The sequence below is a fragment of the Leguminivora glycinivorella genome, chromosome Z (genome assembly GCF_023078275.1).
Source record: "Leguminivora glycinivorella isolate SPB_JAAS2020 chromosome Z, LegGlyc_1.1, whole genome shotgun sequence".
NCBI classification, from domain to species: domain Eukaryota; kingdom Metazoa; phylum Arthropoda; class Insecta; order Lepidoptera; family Tortricidae; genus Leguminivora; species Leguminivora glycinivorella.
Window position 1 is genome coordinate 21,760,230 of NC_062998.1, and position 20,465 is coordinate 21,780,694.

General features: G+C 35.8%; 1 protein-coding gene and 1 long non-coding RNA gene across 6 annotated transcripts in view; one reads left to right on the top strand and one right to left on the bottom strand.

Annotated features, from left to right (window-relative positions):
- Positions 1-20,465, top strand: part of LOC125241845 (maternal protein pumilio-like) — a 566,882-nt gene that overhangs the window by 189,427 nt on the left and 356,990 nt on the right. For all 5 annotated transcript variants that reach the window (XM_048150508.1, XM_048150510.1, XM_048150509.1 and 2 more), the window contains one exon: positions 7,645-7,717. In XM_048150508.1, the coding sequence (XP_048006465.1) occupies positions 7,645-7,717 (73 nt within the window). The remainder of the gene's footprint in view (positions 1-7,644; positions 7,718-20,465) is intronic.
- Positions 2,630-3,727, bottom strand: LOC125241847. Its single transcript, XR_007178781.1, has 3 exons — positions 3,316-3,727; positions 3,163-3,230; positions 2,630-3,079 (listed from the first exon to the last, which is right to left on the bottom strand). It is a non-coding gene; the product is annotated as an uncharacterized LOC125241847 (long non-coding RNA).

Below are 20,465 nucleotides of genomic sequence, written 5' to 3' on the forward strand. Positions count from 1 at the left end.
CATTGTCATTCTTAATTAACGGGCTCACTGATATGAGATTCGTGCTAAGGTTAGGTACGCACAAAACATCTTTCAATGTCACTTCATATTTACATCTTGGCGTCACTGTCACAATATCCACATCGCCCGAACATAATACTGGCATGGCACAATGATTAGCTGCCATAATCTCCTTTATGCTGGGTGTAAAAGATGCATTCTGGATCATGTTTATATCACGAACATAATGACCACTCGCGCCAGAGTCCAAATAAAAGTCCTTTTCACCGTAATTCCCGGACATAAATACTGCCGAGAAAGCGTGTGTTTTCTTCACATGTTCCGTCTGCTGGCTACTTGCTTGGCATTGATTTTTATAATGGCCATAAGACTTGCACCGGTAACATTTTATTTTCGACTTGTCACCATTGTTGTTGTTGACGTTTGCCACAGACAATCCGCCGCCATGATTCCTTTTCTTGTCAGAGCTACCAACTTTCAAGTTTTTGCTTTGGTAGTGCTGCCCTCTACAACTAAACAATGCGTTGCCAACTTCACTATCATCAACCGTCAAGTCGATGAGTTTCGTTTTTACGACATCTGCAGTAATGGCGATTCCGGAATGTTCAATTGCCATTATCATTGGTATGTATTTTTCAGGTAATCCTGCTAACATCAAGCACCCGATCCACTCGTCGTTCACGGTAAAACCGGTTCCCGATAATTTCTGAGCCGTCTCGATGATTTGTGTAACATAATATTGCATTGATTTACAGTTTTCGAGTCGAATCGAAATTAAATTTCGCAGCAAGGTAATTTTTCGGGAAAAACCGGAGTCATCAAACATCTTCTGTAGCTTCGTCCACAGCTCTTTAGTTGTTTTTGCTTCCTTTATGTGAACATACAGCGATGGATCGATCGTTAAAATCAATTTAGCCTTTGCTTTTGCATCACTTGTGGCTGCTGATGCGTCGGGTTCAGTCTTTATTGAATCTCCCGTGCCCTCCAAAATCAACAAATTCTCCACTGCAAAAGCCCATTCCCGATAATTCTCACGTCCCTTCAACTTGGGAACGTTGGTCAGGAACGAATTTGACGTCATGATGTCGAATCACAAACCACTTTTAAAAAAAAAAATACGATAAACGATTCGTTTTTAAACCGTACAATTTAATTAATAAATAAACAACAATAAAAGCAACTGCGTACCTGACCAACTAAAACATAAAAAAAAAATATTTTAAACATAATTTAACAAGTGTTCAAAATGACCACCGTGTTGTTCTTGACACAGCTCCGCTCGACGCCTGTGATTATTTTTAATTCTGCGGAGAGAATTGCTAGCCCTTATTTCGTCAAATGCGTTGCATATTCTTTGGCGGAGTTCTTGATGGACAGTATTAGACTCTTGTTCGTAAACAATTCGTTTTACGTCACTCCAAAGGTAAAAATGTGAGATCTGGACTGCGTGGAGGCCATGCGATGGGACCGCCGCGGCCGATCCACCGCCCAGGGAATTCCGCGTTCAGGTAGTCGCGAACCCTATATTCGAAATGTGCAGGGGCACCATCATGCTGGAAATGCAGGTTGTTCAAATTCCGCAGGGGCACTTCGTCCAACAGTTCTGTCACCATATGCCTTAGCAAATTTAGGTAGTTTCCTCCATTTAATCTCTCTTCTATGAATATGGGTCCAATTAATGTCTCATTAATTATCCCTGCCCACACATTTACCGAGAAACGCACTTGAAACGCGTTTCTTCGGGTGAGCCGTGGATTTTCGGCAGCCCAAAAGTGTTCATTATGGACACTAAATAGACCGACACGCGTGAAGGTCGATTCATCCGACCACAAGATATTGGTTTCGATGTTTCTCTCGAACCACTGACAGAAAGCAACCCTCCCTTCAAAATCTGTTGGTAGAATATCTTGCACAGGTCGAAAATGAAAGGGATATAAATCGGACGAGTTAAGCAGCCGCCACACGAAGGATTGACTCACTCGAAATCTTCTTGCTGCTTGCCTAGTGGTCCTTCGAGGATCCCGAGCAAAGAATCTTAAGATTCGTCGATCCAGATCGTCAGGATGACGATGAGGTCGTCCGGGTGCTTGAGCATGTTGCGGCACTGTAAACTGTCCGAAGTCACGTAGGTTTTGGTGCATGCGGTTTATCAAATTGTGTCTGGGAATCGGGACGTTTGGATGAAGTTCGTGGAATAACTGTTGGGTTCGTCTTGTGCTGTTTGTTTGTATCGACAAACGTATAATATCGTAACGCTCGATATTTGAGTACGGATATGGTTGAGGCATGACTTTTAGAAAATAAATTATAATTTTCTCAGTCAATATCCACGAATCTGACTTTGTTTACGCGTATGACAAAAGTAATTGACAATGTCAATGACAAGATTTACTCATAAATTGTCAATTACTAATAAGTTTGTAAAGGTTACAAACTCATTAAAACTGATAAGGTAGTAGAGTGACAAGGATTTTAGGATAAAATTTAACTCAAAATTAAAATTAGGATTTAAAAAAGAACAAGTTTGTTTCCACGTAATTACTATTTTAACGTAATCCCCATCAATTACTGAGTTAGAAAAAATGGTTCCTGTTCACGGATTAAAAATCATCGTGTATATTAATTCTTGCCTAAACAGAAATTAGTGAGTTATACTAAATTCGACACCATATAAAAATATGAACTACGCTCAGTGGTAAAGCTGGGCCGCTTTAAGAGGGTCCAGGAAAAGGTTTCTTACAACCATTTATTCTACAAAACTAAATAGGAATTTACCTAAAGTTATGCACCAGAATTCTCAAAATAAATGAAATCAGAAATTACTTTACACAGAAATTAAAAACCTGAATTACACAGCATTACCGGCAGGAAACGGGCAGGAGACACACCTTGTCAGGGATGAGCCGGCTGCTCCCCGGACTCCGGTGCTGACGCCCCCTCGCCACGTGGACAGGGCTGACCCTTCCATACGAAAACAAGGTCCAAAGGCACCTTGCGCCAGTAACGCCAAAGAAAGTTTCCTTGCACATCAAAATGTTAAAAGCTTTTACTTCTTTAATTCTTTATTTCTGCCCGACTCCTATGAAACAAATAAATTGGTCACATTAGTCGAGTGCCCTCACACACTGTGATAGACTAAACAAAAAATGTAAGCGAGCTCACCGGAGACCTGCAGACTGCAGACCGAGGATCTCCACGGAGCACTCCCACCCTTAGCATGTTTCTGCCAGCTGGAAATAAACCAATTTATGGTTAAGAATCTCTCCACGTTTCACGCCATGGAAATATCAAAAGCTCACAATGAAATCTACTTACTCAGACTGACAGAACGCACCACACAAAATATGGAACGCCACGGCAGCACGTGGCATGCCGGGCTCCAGGCCCTTATACGGCCGTCCGATCACTATGCAAGAGGATCTCGTTACAAAAAGAACGCCGCACTGAATGATCTCGAATTTAAAGGACCCAAAACAAAAGCCGGGTGGCAAACGAATAAACAATAAAAATCTCTAATTAATTAAATGAAAATTACTCCAGTTTCTGTATCAGACCTTGAAGTAAACAAAACCCAACAAATGTCATTCCAGAACAGCCTTAAAAAACCTATGATAACATTTGTTATCATGTTTCTAAAATATTATATTTTCCAAAAATCAATACCTAAACTATATCAAAATAATACAAAGTTTTTCTGGAATGACAGCCAAAATACCTACAATTTCGAATAATACTTGTATGGCAACCCTACAACAGATAAACATAAATATTTGCATTTGAAATGCAACAGATAATGCAATGAACGAGAAGGAAGTGTTTCTTTCATTCAAAAATTAAATTTATCCAAAATATTTAATTACGACTATCAAAAAAATCTGCTACGTTACAACGGAACCCTAAAAAGAGGACTTTGCCGGCCTTGGCCTGCAAGGTTTGTATGAAATTCCATTATCTATCAATCGTCCTAGCCGCACCTGCAACGTCATACTTCGCTGCCAATTATAAGGCACATAACATCAATATTTCATACCATGTTTGAGAAAAATCTAATTTTTTTGTACGTCGTCCGCACAGAACTAAATCAAGATAGAAGGAAAATGCTCGGCGATTAACAGCGAAACCGAGCGTGTAACGTTTTGTGTCGAGCCTATGACGTCACGAGTGTACTTTAGTGATGGGAACGTTGTCGCCGCGTAACCCATTCGATCGATTGTGGAGGTTGCGTGCGGGATGCCCGCCGAAGTTAAAAATATCGGATGTTCATCTTCGTTGTGAAATGAAGTAAGTATATACCTGTATTCGTGTAATGACAAACAATTCACTAGTAGGTATATAATTTGCCTAAGGCCAGGAACAAAGATTTTAGTAGGTAGGTATTAATACTAGTTAATATTTCGTAATATTTTTAAGAAAATCGACCATGTACTCACAGCATTATCCTCATGTTATTTGTTACAACTTTTAGTAATATATAAATATAATTAACCATTAACACATTTTTAGAGTTATTTTTATTCATAATAAATATAGAGCGTATTATGTTAGTATTTGTTTTTCTGCCGACCACAAATTCAACGTTAATACCGTAACTGTAACCTATTTTAAAGTTAAATTTACTTTTCACTCGTACTTTATATGTATAGTTTCATAACAATATAAAAACATAATTATAATTTCCACTGCTTCGCAAAATCGATTTAAATCGAATAAGGAAATCGCAGCATACATGACGATATAGTTCCGTGGTGCACCACTATTCTTAAGTTCGACGTGAGTTCGACGGACAAAATAACAAATCTACCTTCACTTTGTCTCGACAGTTTGAATAGCCTATTTTTATATCGCTTGTTTTAAACGCACGCCAAGTCGGACTCGTCAAATTAAAGCCGCAATGGAAAACTAGTTTGACGGCCATACGTCAGCTAATGTTTTGATGATAAAAATAGGAAAATCGTGTTTTTTATTTAATAAAAAATATTTTAGGACAAATGGTACTTACCGATGATAGGAAACACTTTGTTTAACACCCTTGCTTTTATTGGTGGTGTTTGAACAGTTAATTATCGAATACCGACCCATTTTGTATTTTTCACTGTATGTCACTCGCGGGCAGCGGTCGGGAGCAGACTGACTTGCGCGGCGAACAATGTTGCTCGCTATTTAACTTTTTCGCACGCGAAGTAGATACACTTTTTCCTTCTATCTTGATTTAGTTCTGTGGTCGTCCGATTTTCACAAAACATACTTCAATTGAAAGGTATTGCTTTATGTAACTTAAAAAAAAATATTAAAAAAAATTGGAAAAAAAAATTAAGATTTAAAAAAAAAACTTAAAATTTTCGTATCACACTGAATAACTGCAAAAAACGGTAGACACGATGTATAATGTCGATATATGAATTTTTAAAATTAAAGAAATAGATGCATGATTATAAACTAAAAACCGAGTCGAAATCGGATCAGTATTTTTTAAGATACAAGTTGTCAAAGTTGGCTTAGTTTGTTTATATGGTCGCTTAATAAATTCCTTAGCTAGAAAGTCAGAAACATTATATTTTTCTTACCAAGCAACCCAATACTTCTTCGCCTCGGGCAAATTATACTTGCATGGCTTGTGGTCGTGTTTGCAGCTCCCGCATTGGCTTACACAGACATGATGAACAACGCTGCCGCTCTACTACTTGACAAGACACTGTTTTAATAGTCTGTAATAGACTTAAAGGCCAATGATTGATTGATATACAAGGGAAGAGCGTTGGATTAGGGGCAGACTCAACAGAGTCATCATACCCAGGAAACTATTCCATTCATTCTCTATGTCATTTTTACGAGAGCACGAATAAAGGTACACTTATAAGAATATCTACGTGCTTGTTTTACTTGTTTATTATAAATATTTGACTTCCGTTTCAATAATTACACCCAGGGTAAGAACCACTGTGCTGACTACTAAACTTAATGTACTTACCAGGGACCGCAACTTTGGTGCCGGTGACGTCATTATGACGTTTAGTCCGATATAGGATGTTCTTTTAATAACATAGCAATACCTCAATTCTTAATAATGAGATATTGAGAACTGCTTGGTATTTGCATAAAAAAATAATGTTAACATTAAAAAACGATGCAAGTATTATTTTTATTGGCGTCCGTCCGTCCGTCCGTTTTTTACAGTAATGTAATTGTAACAAAAAATATTATTCTTCGTGTACTTAAATAAAACAAAAGGTTGTTTTTTTTTATACATTTCACACGTACATTCAGGGCAAAATAATTCTTTAACCTCTCGCCAATTCGGAAAATTGGGGTCGCACTGGTCATAATTCCTATAACCGCATCTGGAGCAAATGTTGTTGACGGTCAACCATTCTTCATCTAAATTAATTTCTTTTGATGGAAATGACGCCAATGACTTTAAAAATAGCTCTTTCCGTAAAAATTCTGGCAATCCAAGATTCCGAACCCATCCTCGAAAATTTATCATCTAAAACAATAAGTGTCATGAAATAAAATTAACAATGTCGGTATAATAAGTATTATAATATGGAACCCGTGCTTTTCATTCTTTACGCACTTGTATCGTAATGTACTATTGTAGCTTGCTTTCCGATCAAAGAAATTTAAGAAGTAACGGATAGCTTATTAATGAAATGTGGCTAAATGATTTATATAACATATTTTTCAGTACAGATGGTGTTTTTTTTACGCACTAGTGCGAGAAGTGGTTCATTCGGAGGTCCATCTGTACTGAAAAACGTCGTTCGATACACGTGCGAAAAGGGAATTCGTAACTCGTGTCGACTTAAAACACTCCCTTCGGTCGTGTTTTAATTTATCGCCACTCGTTTAGAACTTCCTCTTTTTCGCACTTGTATCGAAATGTACTATTTATCTAGGTGGCCGTTTTTATTGGCTTTTTTGGGTGACAAAATGAAAGTTGACAATGTCAAACATCATAAAAATGTTTTCCCCTCACTAGCTCGGAAACACGTGTTTTGTCCTTCAATACAAACGGGTAAAAACGCATTTTATCCACTAGTGGATAAAGTAATTTGACCTTGAATATAGTCATTTTTTCTGCTTTAAAATTGATATAAGTGAGTGAATCTAGTGATGACGATGATTTACCACCTGTGGAAGTACTGGGAGCAGTGATAAATGCGCTTTTTGCGTTGTACTTTGCTCGCTATAGTGAGGGGAAAAGTTTTGTGTTACACTCGGGTGCACATGTATTTTACTTCTCGTGTGTTAAAAAACTCGCAAGTTCAGGATTCTATAGTTAAACCACGAGCGAAGCGAGTTTCACTTGCTCGGGTATCAATATTGGCACGTGCGGTTAAACAACTACTTTGCCCCCTTGGGGTTAGGGGTTAAGGGGTTGGAGAGAAATAAATAAAAACGTCTTAGTAAACCCCCCCCCCCCCCCCCCCCCCCACAGTCTGTCTTTATTTCGTATTCAGTAAAGTATACCGATCACATCGATACCACTTGTCAGAAGTATACTCTCCAGTCACATCAACTTTCCGAGACCCTCTGGCCGCTCTGCTATTATTTTATTAACGAATCGTAGTGGGTTTGTTATGTGTGTGGATAAATGAAATAAATGCTTTCGCTTCGATACAACATATCGTATTTATGTTGCAGCACCATCCTGGGATGTTGGGAGTAGCACCACTGCAGGGTTTGCCGCATCCACAACATCCTCAAATTCACCCTGGTACGTTTTTGTTCATTAGACTTCTATTGGTTTATATACCATTTAAAAAAAAAAGAAATTTAGGATTTGGTGTGTTTCGGTGGTGTGTTTTAGTCACAGTACACGTGCAATTAATTTCAAGGTTAGATAGTAGGGTGGTCCACATTTGTATAGAAGAAAAATAAATATGACTAATCCTTTCTCCACATGGTTATCTTTGTTCTATTATGAATTAGTAGCCTATGTACCAAATTTTAACCCATTTCCACATTATTTACAGGTCGCTCAAGATACATTTAAAATTTAATATCTCCTATAATAAAATAAAAACCGAAATAATTAAAACATTGCAAACTGCCCGGTTCATGTTTTATTTAGCTCTAATGAAATAGGGAAAAATATAATTAAACCATTAAAATACCTCCATGTAAGATTTTTTCTTTAGTCAAATTCATTTCATACATTTCAGTATGGCATTATTGCATTATTTTGAGCGACCTCTAAATAAAGTCTGATTGTTCTCAAAATTAGTTGCAATGATTTTAATAAGTTTTCGTGTAGAAATAACCATGTGGAGCTCAAACAATAAAAAAAAAATTTTTTGGACCACCCTATTAGATAGTACCTATTTTTAAGAAAAGAAATAGTTAGGACTTTCTGTGGTTGAGAAATGGTAGCGTTAATTACTGCGTTACTAAATGGCTCTACACGATTTTCGACTCAAACATTCGAAATAAATAAAATTGTTGTCACGCGTGGCCGTAGTCGTCCAGACTTAAAGTTATAGACGGAGAGATGGCCTTTTAAGCAATTTCATAGCGGACTGTACGATAAATACACTTGGATTTCATGACATATTTTTAACCGCCGCCTCAAATCTCTCAAGGAAGGTGGTTTTCAAGTCGTCTGTATGTTTTTTTTTATGTTTGTTCCACGATATCTCCGTCGTTACTGGACCGATTTTGAAAAAAATTTTTTTGATTGAATGTATATGCATACAGATTGGTCCCATTTTTCTCAGAACCCAGTTCTGATGATGGGATCCTGGAAAAATCGAGGGAACTCCTCAAATCTGAAAGGCATACATGTGGTGATTTTTGTGTTTTTAATAGAACAGCATGCATTTACGTACGGAACCACAGATGTCATATATACCATAGATCAAGCAAACGTATCTACTTAGCGTGTCAAATGAACTCAGTGAAATCCACTGAGTTGTCCGTCTTTACTCGCAGCTTGCAGCTTTCGGGCGTCAATTTTTGTAAGTTGAAGTCAACCAAAACATAAAAAATGCCTCGTTACGTGATATTCAATTGCAACAACACAAAAATTATGAACAATCAAGAGCCTGAGACATATTTAAAATTACAGGCAAGAATCAACTTCAGTACAAAATTTGACACGCTCGGCCCCTATACGAATATATGAATTTGTTTCTTCTATCTAAATTAAGTTCTGTGTACGGAACAGTGACATTTGGTGCAGTGGAACTGCTGATGATGGTCAGAACGGAACTCCTCAAATCTGAACGGCACGCTTATAGTGACTTTGGTATTTTTATAAGAACAGCATGCACTTACGTCCAGAACAGTGACATTTGGTGCAGTGGAACTGCTGATGATGGCCAGAACCGAACTCCTCAAATCTGAACGGCACGCTTATAGTGACTGGTATTTTTATAAGAACAGCATGTACTTACGTCCAGAACAGTGACATTTGGTGCAGTGGAACTGCTGATGATGGCCAGAACCGAACTCCTCAAATCTGAACGGCACGCTTATAGTGACTTTGGTATTTTTATAAGAACAGCATGCACTTACGTCCAGAACAGTGACATTTGGTGCAGTGGAACTGCTGATGATGGCCAGAACCGAACTCCTCAAATCTGAACGGCACGCTTATAGTGACTTTGGTATTTTTATAAGAACAGCATGCACTTACGTCCAGAACAGTGACATTTGGTGCAGTGGAACTGCTGATGATGGTCAGAACCGAACTCCTCAAATCTGAACGGCACACTTATAGTGACTATGGTATTTTTATAAGAACAGCATGCATTCAAGTTCAGAACAGAGACATTTGTTTGTTATGAGATTTGTTATGTTTGTTAAGCATATTGAGTTTTCGAGTCAAAGTTTGTCAATCTTTGATTTCTTATAATCGGATTCATGAGGAATTGAGGAAAGTCCTCAAACCTTAACGGTATACGTATATTCATTTGTGTTGCCATCAAATAATTAAAGCATTAAGGGCAGTTTAAAAAAAATACCTACACATTTCTACATAATCCAACATTCGCAAGTAGCTTTCACCAGAACCCTAAAGGCGGCGGTTTTTTTTTTCTTAAAAATTATTTGTTAATCCTGTTACCAATATTACCAATGACGCTTCTGTTTACCCTTAAATGCATGACTTTTTTTCTTTTCACGAGAAATTAATATATGTCATACTTAGGGTTGTAAATAGAAAAAAAACCAAATGTTTTTTTTTCAGAATTATGAAAAAAAACATGAAAAAAAACCGAGCACCTTGGTTTTTTTTTCTAAATATGGTTTTTTTTCAGATGAACAAATAATACGACAATAACGGTTATTCGTGAGTTGTAACGTGTTTCAAGAACAATAACGTACATTTTAATTCAGTATACAAACGTTTATTGGGGAATCCCCGATGCGGCGTGTAGCGTGGAGAGGCGGTGGTGTTGCCAACAGTAAATAGTGATAACTACAAACTACAGATTTCGTAAATGTTACTTTTATAAGACCAGAAATTAAAGTTATTTGATTAAATTCGTTTAATAGTTAACATTAAGTCTAAAAAACCGTATAAAAGTATTAACTACTTTGCAAATTTTGAGATTTCGTACTTTAGAAAAAAAACATACTCCAGAAAAAAAACTGTTTTTTTTCACGGTTTTTTTTCATGTTTTTTTTTCAAGCCAGAAAAAAAACCGTTTTTTTACAACCCTAGTCATACTAGCTTTTTTCCGCGGCTTCGCCCGCGTACTAAAAGTAATCTTAATCAAACGTTTACAAAAAATAAGATTTTCATTTGGATCATTTGCAGGGTTCGAAGATATATATCCGATAACCCCGCTGGATATACAGGGTGCCCGGTAATTAATGGACAACCTTTTAGCCACCAAGGGAGGACCTTATACTGGTCCAGAAAATCGACTTTAAGGTTTAGTAAAAGTCGCCTGGTTTTCGATATTTGCACACTTTTTAAAATTTTAATATAACCTAAAATTTTAAAAAGTGTGAAAATCTCGAAATATGCCTTCAATACAAAATCGATATATTATATCAAAGTTGATATACAGGGTGGCTCATTCAAATCGGTCAGTATGGGAAAGACTGAAACTACACCGTGTTTCACTTAACACTCAAAACCTGAAAACTGTTTGTTCAGAATCGAGAGTAGAATCGATTGAGCTATATCTTGATGGGGGTAATATATATTTTTTTAATTTGTATTATTAGTTATTTTTTACGTGCCCATTCTACAAATTCGTAATACAACAGTGTGCATATCGCATTGCTAGAGGTTGTATACCTTTTTCAGTATTTAGGGGTATTCATACTGGCTGGTTACTTGGACGACTATTTTTTCCGCTACGAGTTTGAAGTTGTTTGTCAGTTTAATTTTAATGTTTACCTCTAATAAGTCATAAGTCATAACAAATTGAACTCGTACCTAATTACAACCTTGTTATTTTAAATGTTGGGTTTAAATTTGCTTACTGAGATTTTCTGTCCAATTTGAAGTTTGCTGTGACAAAGCTTTAAAGTGTTTTACAGTGACATTATGGTAAACCTTATGTCGTTGCAGTAACGTATACAAATAAGTAGTTTTAAGGTTTATGATGGTAGCTAGCAACTATTTTTTTGAGTGTAGAGTTAAAAGTCGAGTAGAGCTGCACAGAAATTTAAACATTCAATTTAAAAAATAAATAAACATCAGATTAAAAAATGAATACTCTAGATAAGTTTAAAAAAATAAAAATCAGTTGGGGTGTCTGAGGTTTTGAGTGATAACGGAAACACCGTGTATAAGATATACGAAGATCTGTTCTTGGGAACCATACCATGTCATCGATTTTAATAAAAATTAAAAAAAAAAAACTGTAGTACCCAGCTGGGGAATTGAACCTAGTTGTTTGGAAAAAAATAAATAAATTAGGTACATTTTTTCTATTCAAATATCGATTGTTAAGACCTACCTACCTTAAGCAGTGTCTCTTTGAAACATGATGTCTAAAATGAATAAAATGCATTATTTTTATTTTAACATTATTATTTTTTATTTTTTCACAGCAACCGGGTTCGATTCCCTAGCTGGGCAGTTTTTTTTTTTCAAATGTATGAGTGCAGAGTGCAGATTTTCTTTTTATTGAAATCGATGACATGGTTCCTAAGAACAGATCTTCGTGTGTCTTATAGTTTTAGACTTTCCCATACTGGTCATCATGAGCCACCCTGTATACCCGATATATATCATAAATGAGGAGTGTCTTTTCAAAAGGGCTTATTTCCACTTTGAACTTATTTTGGGAAATCGAGAAAAACATAATTCCACGGTATTGATTTTGAAATTAATATTTAATTTGCAAAATTGTAATATTGTAAGTTGACGTTAATGCTATGATTACATCAAACGTAACATGTGTACCTAAATAAATATTAAATTACCATATGTTTATGAGAATTAAGCACTTTTGATAGTTTTGATGCGAACTTTTGGGAACTTAAGCCCTTTTGTTGTGGCCTTGTAGCGTAACTGTTATTATTTTAAAATATGTAGTATTAAGTTAGTTGATATCAATGTTGTTGTACTACATACATTGGTTTATCCACATAAATAATCATTACACATTTTTCAAAAGATCAAGGCGAGACTTTTTGAGCTTTAATCTCAAAACAACACGTAATTTTCTATACTAAAAAAACTGCATTCATAGTTTAAAAAAAAGAAAAATGGAAACAATCTCTTTTGGAAAGACACTCCTCAAATATCCGATATTTTCATATTTATTATAAATATCGGATATTTTCGAACCCTGATCATTTGTACATTTGTCCGCGATTATTTCGATTACACATACGAGGGGCATACCGAAATGATCGGGAATAAAGTCTGAAGTGGGGGCTAAAGGTTAAATACGCCAAAACTGAGGCATATAAATTCATTTGCTGCTTCGTTATAATTAAAGGTATATAAATTTTAATGATGCCATTTAAATCGTAAAAAAGTATAGTCTTTAAATCTATCAGTTACTTTTGTGAAAGATTTATATATGTAGCGATATCGAACAGGCAACTGAAACAACGTGAACTTATTTTGCACGAAAACACAAAAAATCCAAAACTCAGCTATGTGGGTAAAAGATTAAATTTCCACAATCCACTGTTTGTTGCGTATTTGAAAAGGTTTTGGGAACGCCTAACTTTAGAGCTAAGGTGTAGGTGTAGGTGTATTGGTGGGTTGCAGGGTATAAAGGATAAAAAAAAGAAGGAACGCATCTTAAGGATATTTGCTTCAAATGGTATGGTATGTTACCTCGTGACGTGGCTAAAAAGTAAAGATGTCCCAATCGTATGTTCAAAAGGTGAAACGTAGAGCAGGGCTAAGATGTTTAAAAGCACAGAACGGCACCAGATCAGAATGTAAGACAGAAATCAGCAGCAGAAACTCGATTGAGAAACTATACGTAAATTTATTAACAAAATTTGACTGCGTTCTGATGGACGGTGAAACTTACATAAAATCCGATTTCTAAGAAATCCTGGCCAAGAGTTTACCAGCAAAAATAGCACAGAGGCTCCCAAAGACTGTCAAATAAAAAGATCTAAGTTATAAAAAAAAATACCTAATTTGGCAGGCAATTAGCAGTTGCGGGAAAAGAAGCAGCTCTTTTGTCACTACCGGAACAATAAACGGCAGCATCTATCAAAAAGAGTGCTTACAAAAGCGATTACTTCCGTTTATTAAGAAACACCACTCCTGGCCTTTATTTTGGCCAGACCTTGCCAGGTGTTACTACGCGAAACCTGTCATGGAGTGGTACAAAGCAATGGTGTAGCCGTGGTACCGAAATATAGCTATCCACTAAATTGCCTAGAACTCCGGCCTATCGAGGAATATTGGAGTATAATAAAAGGGTTTCTTAAAAAGAGAGGCGGGGAGGTTAATTCCGCGGAGGAGCGGCGAAAACTGTGGACCTGGCGACAAAGAGGTATCCTGACGTAATGGTGCAGGCTCTGATGAGTCGTGTTCGAAGAAAAGTACGATCCATGGCTTATTCGTCGAGAAACCTTGACTAATTATGGTTTGCATGTAAAATACATTAAAGGGCCTGGCCGGACTGCCATGGTAAAATCGCCCCTGGCTAAATATGAAATATTGATATGCAGGATTATTCGTATTGTTACTACATGTACTACTACTGAATATTATGCCTCAAACTATTTCCGTTTATGAAAAAAATTAAAAAAAAGAAATTTTGTTTTTTATTTTTTTCTTTAAAACCGCGTATCCGATTAACTTGTTCTTTGGATATTTTATAGATATATTAGGGATACATCAATTAAAAAAAAATTAACTTCCTGACTTTTTGTTAAGTACATTTTTTTTTTAATTTATGTTTAAAATTTTTTTTTTTACCACATACGAGTTAGCGACACCTACTATATTTTCATATAATAATCGCGATTTTATACTCTATTACATATATTTTTATCAAAAATATTAGTTTGGATCAACAATGTCAAAATAAGTTATTTATGTATTATTACCCTTTAGTACTTAGTACGTTGCTCCTGGAAAGTGATGTATGAAAATTTTGGCATAATTAATGGAAGATTTTTTTTTAATTGGGATATGTACATTATAGGCCGAAGTTATTTTTCATCAACCCTCCCCCCCCCTCCCCCTCTGCGTCACCCATCTACCCCCCTTAAAGAGCCGAAAATGCGATTTTTCTCGATTTCTGACAAAACCGATTAAGATACAGAAAAAGCGTGTAGGAACGAAGTAATCCTTAATAAATTTAATACAAATCTCTCATAAACACTTTAGTGCTAGCACTTATAGTTTTCGCGCAATCCGTCACGAAAGTTGCTCCTTTCTTCAATTTTCTTTAATGAATGAAAAGTTTTTAACCGACTTCAAAAAAGGAGGAGGTTCTCAGTTCGACTGAATGTTTTTTTTTTTTTTTTTTTTTTGTTTTTTTTTTGTATGTATGTTACTCGATATCTCCGAGAATCGTGGACCGATTTTCAAAATTTTTTTTTTGATCGAACCGGTATAACCCCGAGATGGTCCCATTGGCACCAAGTCAGGGTCTGATGATGGGATCCTGGAGAAATCGAGGGAACTCTTCAAATGTTATAGGCTTATGTAATGTTTTTAGTCTATTTTTCAAAGGTACACCAGTATTTACGTCTGATGGTAATAATTTTATGTGGCTGAGCTGATGATGGAAGGTCAACTCCTCAATGGTTAGGAGTTTAAGGATAATTCTTTCACTACTGTACATGTATTCGAAATGATACATATAATATCACTAGGAACCACTAAAAATCAACTGAGCTGATGATGGAAGGTCAACTCCTCAATGGTTAGGAGTTAAAGGATAATTCTTTCACTACTGTACATGTATTCGGACTGATACATATAATATCACTAGGAACCACTAAAAATCAACAAATAAATAAACTTTTTAACAAAAAATAAAACCGCCTTCAAAAATAAGCGCGTTACAAAACACGGAGAAACTAAAAAGCCAAAAATAATAAACCTTTCAATTCAGATTTCTTATCGTATTGCAATAAGCTAAACATCCAAATTATAAACAAATCAATTATTTTTGGAGTCGGTACCAGCCTGTGTATGGTTGGGTGGGGCAAACAGGCAATAGCAAGGCGACGAACAGGTCTGGTACCGACTACAAAAATAATTGATTTGTTTATAATTTGGATGTTTAGCTTATTGCAATACGATAAGAAATCTGAATTGAAAGGTTTATTATTTTTGGCTTTTTAGTTTCTCCGTGTTTTGTAACGCGCTTATTTTTGAAGGCGGTTTTATTTTTTGTTAAAAAGTTTATTTATCTCCTTATATGTTTACGAAATCATCGGTTTGATAGTACTAAAATATTATAAACTCAAGAATTAATTTCAGGGGAAAAAATCACTACCATGGGCGGGACTTGAACTCACGGCCTCTAGATTGATAGATATGATAGATAAATAACGCTAGGGGTACCATTGATTCATATAGTAGAAAGCTGAAAGATTCGCTAACTAGAGATGAGCTTTTGGTGGCTCAGTTGGTAGAGCCCTCGAGTTTCTATTCAGAAGCCGTGAGTTCAAGTCCCATCCATGGTAGTGATTTATCCCCTTAATTTAATTATAGTCATGAGTTTACAATATTTTAGTCGTATCAAACAAATTTCGACGATTTCGTAAGCATTTTGGGAGAACACTTTAATATTCTTTAAAGAAAATTGCAGCAAGGACCAACTTTCGTGACGGATCACGCGAAAACTATAAGAGCTAGCACTAAAGTGTTAATGAGAGATTTGTAGTAAATTTATTAAGGATTATTTCGTTGCTACACGTTTTTTCTGTATCTTCAACGGTTTTGTCAATAATTTAGAAAAACTGCATTTTGGGCTCTTTAAGGGAGGGTAAAGGGGTGACGCAGAGGGGGAGGGGTAGGGAGGGTTGATGAAAAATAACTTCGGCCTATAATGTACATATCCCAATTAAAAAAAAATCTTCCATTAATTATGCCAAAATTTTCATACATCACTTTCCAGGAGCAACGTACTAAGTACTAAAGGGTAATAATACATAAATAACTTATTTTGACATTGTTGATCCAAACTAATATTTTTGATAAAAATATATGTAATAGAGTATAAAATCGCGATTATTATATGAAAATATAGTAGGTGTCGCTAACTCGTATGTGGTAAAAAAAAATTATTTAAAACATAAATTAAAAAAAAAATGTGCTTAACAAAAAGTCAGGAAGTTCATTTTTTTTTAGTTGATGTATCCCTAATATATCTATAAAATATCCAAAGAACAAGTCAATCGGATACGCGGTTTTAAAGAAAAAAATAAAAAACAAAATTTCTTTTTTTTAATTTTTTTCATAAACGGAAATAGTTTGAGGCATAATATTCAGTAGTAGTACATGTAGTAATAATACGAATAATCCTGCATATCAATATTTCATATTTAGCCAGGGGCGATTTTACCATGGCAGTCCGGCCAGGCCCTTTGCTCATATTTAAATCAAACATCTTTTATTTATTTATTATATCTTTTTTATAATAAACATTTAAGTGTGCCCCATTTTTAGCGTGTTCAACCTTTATTTTAGTACTTCAGTCAAATTATGGTGGTTCTCAGCGAAAAATAAGGTACCTAAAACTCAATTTACTATGCAATATAGTTTGAACTGTAGTCATACTAATACGTATAGTTTCCAAGATCTGCTCGTATGTCACATGTCTGTCATTTTCAATTATTTTTTGCGTTGCCGTGACGTTATCAGGTCTCACCGCCGTTTTTGATCTACCTTAATTGTGGAAATGCCATCGTGGTTCTTAATAGCCAGTACACATGTGACAGAAAAGGCTTTATTATGACTGGGCGTTAATTATTCCATTCCCGACTATTTCGGTGTGCCCCTCTTATTACTGTTGTATTTAAAGAAATGCTTGCAATGATTGTAGGACATACAGTGACTACAGCGTAGGTAGTAGGTACGAGTAGGTAGGCTCGACACTGTGGTCGGTGGGTAAATTTTTTTTTGTTTGAAAGCTCATTCAGTCGAAAATCATTCTTAGCCACGTTTGATGGAAATGGGTCCACTATGTCTATGTTGAAGGTTATTTTAAAATTTAATTTTTTTCACAAATATTTGTATTTTCAAGAATTTTTCCTTTCCCTATCCCTATCCTTTTCCTTATCTCCAGCGCCCGTAACTTACGTGCCGATGACATCATTTCAAATTTGACGTCACGCTGCATGATTCAAGAGTTTTATTTAATTAATTAAACATTATTCATAAATCATTTTAATCATGACTTCAAAACTAGTCTAAGGTCAGTGTCGGGAAGACAGTCTACTCAGAAAGACCGTCTACTGAATATAATATTTATATATCTATCACTTCTTACACCTCCGAAGGTATACCAGTTTTTCATCCTTAATCCATTGGTCTTCAATAGATATCCCTAGGATGAACACTAGTTAACAAAAAACTTGATTCGTGTTTCAAACTCGACCATCGAGTTCAACAAGGTTACGCAAAAACTTAAAACATAATTTTTAAGAAAAAAAAAACCGTCGCCTTTCGGGTTCTGGTGAAAGCTACTTGCGAATGTTGGATTATGTAGAAATGTGTAGGTATTTTTTAAAACTGCTTTTAATGCTTTAATTATTATTAGATGGCAACACAAATGAATATACGTATAACGTTTAAGCACAGAACACCCCACTAGAAGCCAAATGCAAGCGATATTGTTCGAGACGCAAATCACCAATCCTTGCGGGGTGAGGCGGGCGCGCACGGTGCTGCCATTGGTCGTTTCAAATACTGGCGCGCCTTTATGATTAGCAGTAGGGATGGGAATGGGACATGTCTATTATAGACGATGGTACCGGTACCAGTACTGTGGTGAATTTGTTTTGCAACAAATTATAATATTATAATTAAATTATAATTATGCCTAGTTACCCTTCGGGTTGGAAGGTCAGATGGCAGTCGCTTTCATAAAACTAGTGCCTACGCCAAATCTTGGTAGTAGTTTCCAAAGCGGACCCCAGGCTCCCATGAGCCGTGGCGAATGCCGATGCCGGGATAACGCAAGGAGGATGATGATTGTGATAGCATCTCAATAAAAATCATTCTAGTAACTAATAACTAAACTGTGCATTTTTACTTACGTTTATTAAGTTAAATTACCAACTAAATATTCTAAACTAATCAATTAACTAAATACCACTACAGACTCTACAGATTCTAGATAATTATTCACTATTACAAATCTGCTTTCTTTTATATTTCATAAAATGGTAGCACATGGTACGAACGGCAGTACGAAGTTCCCGCAACAGACATAAACTAACATGGCCCCATGCCTAGTCGTTTACGTGAAAGGGATAGCATATCACATTGTTAACTCGGCAAAAAGGGATGGACGCGCCTCGGCGCCGCTCAGCACAACCATATTGACCAGTATAAATGAACTCCGCGGATAATAACAATATTCAACAAAATAATTAATTTGACTTAACTGTGGAATGTTATTCCATCTTTTTTATATGTAGAAGTGTTAGAAGACTTGCCACACCACTTTATGCTGTAAGAGACCATTGTTTGCAACCAAATTTGATTATTTAAGATTTTTTCCCGAGCGGACACGGACACTGTTAGCGGGTCGTATACTTGGGCGCAACTGATCGGTGTCGCACGCGTTCAAACTTTTATAAACCTGATTTGTCGTATGCTTGGTGACCGCGAGTCGCCCTGTAAGGGCCGTCTTGTTGTATTGGTCTGTGCGTTTAAGGTTTGAGGAGTTTCCTCAATTCCTCATGAATCCGATTATTAAATAAGAAATCGAAGCTTGACAAACTTTGACTTGAAAACTCAATATGCTTAACAAACATAACTAAATAAAATGTCACTGCTCTGAACTTATTGGCTGGGACGCTATTGCACAACACCCTGCATTTTATGATTAAGCACTGAGACTTGGCACAGGTTGTTCCTTGGGTGGCCCTGAGTAGATAAAGGTCGGGAGGCATCGAGAGCCCCCCTTCATTTAGGAGGGAAGAGGGGGGGAAGGCTGGCGCCGCCGCGCTTTCTTCGAAACCATATTTCTCTAAAACTATACAAAATAGGGCATGCGATATATCTTTTCCGGATAAATGAAGGACGAGGAATTCATTTTTGGAACAAAAAAAAATGTACTTTAGAACAAAAATACAAAAAAAAGGGAAAATCTTAAAACGAGTTTTTTTTTATACATATTGCACTTTTTATAAAAACCGTAATAGTTATTTTAAAATAAAAAATATTATTTAATAGCTACATTTATCTAGTTTTAGAAAATGTATAATTTGTTATAGAAATATATTATAGGACGAGTGATAAAATAGTAGGTACATTTCGATACAAGTGCGAAAAAAAGGAAGTTCGAAACGAGTGGCGATAAATTAAAACACGACCGAAGGGAGTGTTTTAAATCGACACGAGTTACGAATTTCCTTTTCGCACGTGTATCGTACGACGTTTTTCAGTACAGATGAGCCTCCGAAGTTTCGACCTGGCATATAATGAACCACTTCTCGCACTAGTGCGTAAAAAAAGCACCATCTGTACTGAAAAATAATTTACATCGCACGATAGGGTGATTTGAATGCTCATTTCAATAAGTTTTGTTAATGATTTCAGGTATAGTCACTATTTTTAACACACCAAAGCCGTAATCATTGTAGTTTATGGCTATTTTAGTGATTAATGTACTTAAAATAATAAAAAATACAAAAATTAAAAAAAAATATTAAAAATGTGTTAATTTTTTTAACATTATCCTATTTTGTTATTTCTACACAATATAGAATATCAATAAGAAGCCATATTTATGCAGTTTATAAAAATATATAGTTTGTTATATAAATATATTACGAAACGCGAGATAAAGAATAATGAAAATGAAAATTTTAATGTACGGGTCAGCTTGCATTAT